Raw genomic sequence first — 4,086 nt, 5'->3', positions numbered from 1 at the left:
ATATCATGGTCAATCCACCTAAGCTGTACATGGACGAGGACAATGTGCCAATTCCACGCAGATAATTATCCTAGGGTGGAATCAGAAATTGTCCGTGGTAAAATAAAGCAGCAGTGCTAACTGCTGAGTGACTGATTCGCACTAAGCCCTTGCTCACTCGAAGTCACACATCCATGTCAATGGAACAAAACATTAAATGCAGCATTCGTTTATGTCTGAGTATACCTTGCAGTAAATCTATCTTTATTGTTAGCACATAAATGATTTTTCTTTAATGTCAATATTATAACATCTCGGTCGCTGTTCACATTGCTTTTTTTCTCTTCCTTAGTTCTTAGCACAACAAATGCGATATTTCTGACAAGTGACGCTAATTGTACCGTTGTTAGTGTCTTCTTTCTAAGCCATATTCAGTTGTTGTTCCACCTGACAAAAGCTCTGCTGGTAGTAGGGTCGACAATTTACTGGCTCTTCCTGCATTTGTGGTTGAACTCAAGCAAAGAAGAATACTTTACTTCCAGCATGCCCCCGAAATTTGCATGACCAAAACCCAAGATGCCGTCCCCACTTAGCTAACACTAATTTCATATAAATCAGTAATAAATAAACCCAATACGTGAACCAATCCAAAACGGATAACAAAATACTCGAATTGATAAAGTAGACGATTTTAGAGATAGGCAATTCAACCATCAGCAGGTGCGCTGATGGAGATTGAAAGCCAGGTTTGTTAAGAGGACGGACTCACAGAATTATTCTCTCCTCTCAATCATTCATTTTGCCAATGATACCTACTGTAGGCAAGCAAAAGCAAATCGATCTGTTTGTTCTCTGAACTGTAAATACTGTGCATGCTGTAAGTTAGTTGTCCCTGCAGACACTCTGACTCAGAATAAAAGAGGAACAAAATGAACGTTGCAAGCAGCTTAGTTCCGCAGTTTCAGCGGTTTCTGAAAGGACGATGCATGAGCCTGCTGTTGGTCCCTTGTCTGCCATTTGCTATCCCATTCTCGCTGTTGTCGGCACTGCTGGTGAGTAATAAACGGAAAGAGTTTTTGTTTTCGTAGATAACCTGAACATGTCTCTCTTCCTTTTTCAAATAATAACAGACCTGCTGGTGGTAGACAGTTTCAGTAAGCTGGACAATGAAATTTTCATCGCACAGCGTAAAATCCCTTTTTGTCCTCTATTGATCGTTCAGGAAAGCGATTCTTCCCTTTTTTCCAACTTCATAGAACAGCCCAGTTAATATTTTTCATCTTGAATAACCTATGAAACGTCCGAGAAAGCTTTACTGTTCAAGGGAAGGTAGAGATGGGCAAGAAATGCTAAACTTACCAGTGATGCTGAGGTTACATGATCCTTTCTTATTTGTTATTTTACTGTTTTCTTGTTAATTGTGGTGAATCCCATATTTTTGCATGATAGAACATTAGTAGGTAATATATGTTTTTACGGTCCTAGAAATATGATCAAATAGATTGCTGGTCGATGTAACATTATGTATAATATTACACAAACACAGGTAATTCATATCATTGTACATAATGTTTAATTCTCACACAACAGATTTCCATTTAGTCTCTCTCTCATCCAATTTGGAAAGGTTAAACAAACCAAGTGTTTCTGTCTTCCAAAACTTTATAGAATCATAGAATACTTACAGTATGGAAACCAGCCATTCGGCCCAACAATTCAACACCAGAACTAACTGATTCTATTTTTCATGCTGTATCGTAATTAAAAGGGAAGTTTGATAGCAGGATGGATTTTTCGCATTACTTGAAAACACTTTTCATGTTGTATCTATTCAAATCGCATGCACTATTTTTCATGAAGTCTTTGAAAAAGTCGAATTGGACCCGTTATGTTGTTTGCTTTGTTTGAAGCATAGATTGTTTATTCTCTCGAGGTCATGTTCCAAAATTGATTCTGCCATCCTTGCTACATTATCTGTCTCTTGGTACTGTGCCGATATTATCTTGTTTTGAGTTGTTTTTTTGGTTGGTTGGCCACTAAAACGTTCCTACAAGGATGTTTATCAAGATCAATCTCTGCACCCAAGTCTAACTACCTACCGAAGTCTGATGAAAGTCTCCGATATCTATTAGATTTAAACACTTAATTTTGTACCAATAGAAGTTCAACTTACTATGCAACAACAATTATTCTTAAAAAAGCTTCATCTCGTGTGGGCCAACCATTTTCTTTCTAATTCATATATCATCAGAAAATTCATATTAAATGGCGTTTATCTGATTTGGCTTATCAAAATCTCACGGTTGATATTCTGTTCCTATTTGATTAAGGCATTCTGTGATCTGTTTTGAAGGATATGATTTGAGCTATATGAAATGCTTCCACAGCTAAAATTTCCTTTGATTGCCAGTGAGTTGAGAATAAATGATCTAATAGAAACTTTGTTTCATACTTAGCAGCAACAGATTTTATGCAGCACTCCATGCGCATAGACTGAGTGATCATCGAGTGGAGGTTGCGTTTATCAGTGTTTCCAGTGACAGCTGCATTGGGAAATGATCAACTCCACATTCAATGTGGATTAAAATAACACATTAACATTGCAGATGGGAAATAACCATATCATGATAGTTTTTGTAACAGCTTTAATCGGGAATTGGTTGTTGACTTGAGACTGATTTGTAAACGTTCTCTCTGATTTGGTCCCTCACAGCGAACTTGGTGGCGATTATAATCCTATGCCGAGGACAGTGTGGACTTTCTCGATGTATCACCTGCTACTTAGTGGCGATAGCAGTGTCAGATTTCTTTGTCATCATCTTTGCAGTTATCCTCAACCGGATCATTCGCCTCTACTTTACGTATAGTCTGCTTTCTACCACTCCTGGATGTAGATTCAGCACTGTGCTAGTCTATGTTACGCAGGATTGTTCAGTTTGGCTGACTTTGGCCTTCACCATCGACCGCTTTGTCGCTATTTGCTGTCAGAGTCTGAAGCTCAGATACTGCACTGAGAAATCTGCATCCATGGTCATAGGAATACTCTGTGCTTTGAGCTGCATTAAAAACATTCCTTTCTATTTCATCTACCAACCATTGTACGTGGTGGATGGGGTTCCCTGGTTCTGCGACATCAAATCAACTTTCTACACCTTACCCATCTGGCAGGCCTACGACTGGCTGGACCACGTCTTAACCCCAGTTCTTCCATTCGTCCTCATTTTGCTGCTCAATGCCCTGACCGTAAGATACATTCTCATGGCTATCCGAGCTCGTAAGAGACTCTTGAGCATGGAGAATGGTACTGACCCAGAGATGGTCAAACGTAGAAAGTCTATTGTTCTTCTCTTCACAATCTCTCTCAGCTTCCTCTGCCTGTGGGTCATGCATGTTGGACGTTTCCTCTATGTCAGAGTGACAGGAAAGGGTTACTTCACTGGTCTGGAGGTCAATGACTTGCAGTCTATCTTTCAAGAGACGACCAACATGTTCCAGTTACTTAGTTCTTGCAACAATGTCTTCATATACGCAGTGTCCCAGCACAAGTTCAGAAAGGAACTGCACAAAGTGCTGACTTCTCCCTTCAAAATTATAATTGGTTTCATTAAACAGTGAAGAAAAATGTCATGTGTTACTATGAATCAATGAGCAGTACTCTCTTCCACTTTCTCCCTGGAGTCAGATGTCATGCATTCACCCAGCCAAAATTGAGACATTTGGACCCATTGACAAATATCAGTACTTCCCTGTTGCGAATGCTGAGCTATCAGCCAAGCTGTCTTTCTGGATGGCGTGCTGAAACATGAGTGTCTCCATTCTTGCAGTTGCTGGGTATAATATTTCACTGTTGGAATTCCAAAAAGGACTGGTTATTTTATCCCTGTCGTTTTTGGCCAACATTTGAATATCTTATATTTGCACTGAAAACTGTTTGCTGCTTGATTACACCAATTTTGTTCTGGAATCGTCTATTGTTCGCCTTTGAGTATACATTTCCCACGTTAAAAAAGTCTAAATTGGTTTCGAATATCCTGAGGTGGTGAAAGATGCTGCACGAATTAATTTTCTTTCTTACTTACTTTCTTTTGTACTTTCTTTCTTCCTATC

General features: G+C 39.2%; 1 protein-coding gene across 1 annotated transcript; it reads left to right on the top strand.

The window, feature by feature from the left end:
* Window positions 1–961: 961 nt before the first annotated feature.
* LOC122563398 (probable G-protein coupled receptor 139) lies at window positions 962–3,594 on the top strand. Its single transcript, XM_043717137.1, has 2 exons — window positions 962–1,031; window positions 2,693–3,594. The coding sequence occupies exons 1-2, from the start codon at window positions 962–964 to the stop codon at window positions 3,592–3,594; spliced, it is 972 nt and encodes a 323-aa protein (XP_043573072.1).
* The last annotated feature ends 492 nt before the right edge of the window (window positions 3,595–4,086 follow it).

The sequence above is a fragment of the Chiloscyllium plagiosum genome, chromosome 27 (genome assembly GCF_004010195.1).
Source record: "Chiloscyllium plagiosum isolate BGI_BamShark_2017 chromosome 27, ASM401019v2, whole genome shotgun sequence".
In the NCBI taxonomy this organism is placed as follows: domain Eukaryota; kingdom Metazoa; phylum Chordata; class Chondrichthyes; order Orectolobiformes; family Hemiscylliidae; genus Chiloscyllium; species Chiloscyllium plagiosum.
This window is presented reverse-complemented; position numbering and strand designations above follow the sequence as displayed.

Bases quoted from the DNA above. Each gene is read 5' to 3' on its own strand.
- LOC122563398 (XM_043717137.1), top strand. From the start codon at position 962: ATGCATGAGCCTGCTGTTGGTCCCTTGTCTGCCATTTGCTATCCCATT. The intron at 1,032-2,692 runs GTGAGTAATAAA...GGTCCCTCACAG, and splicing joins CGCTGTTGTCGGCACTGCTG to CGAACTTGGTGGCGATTATA.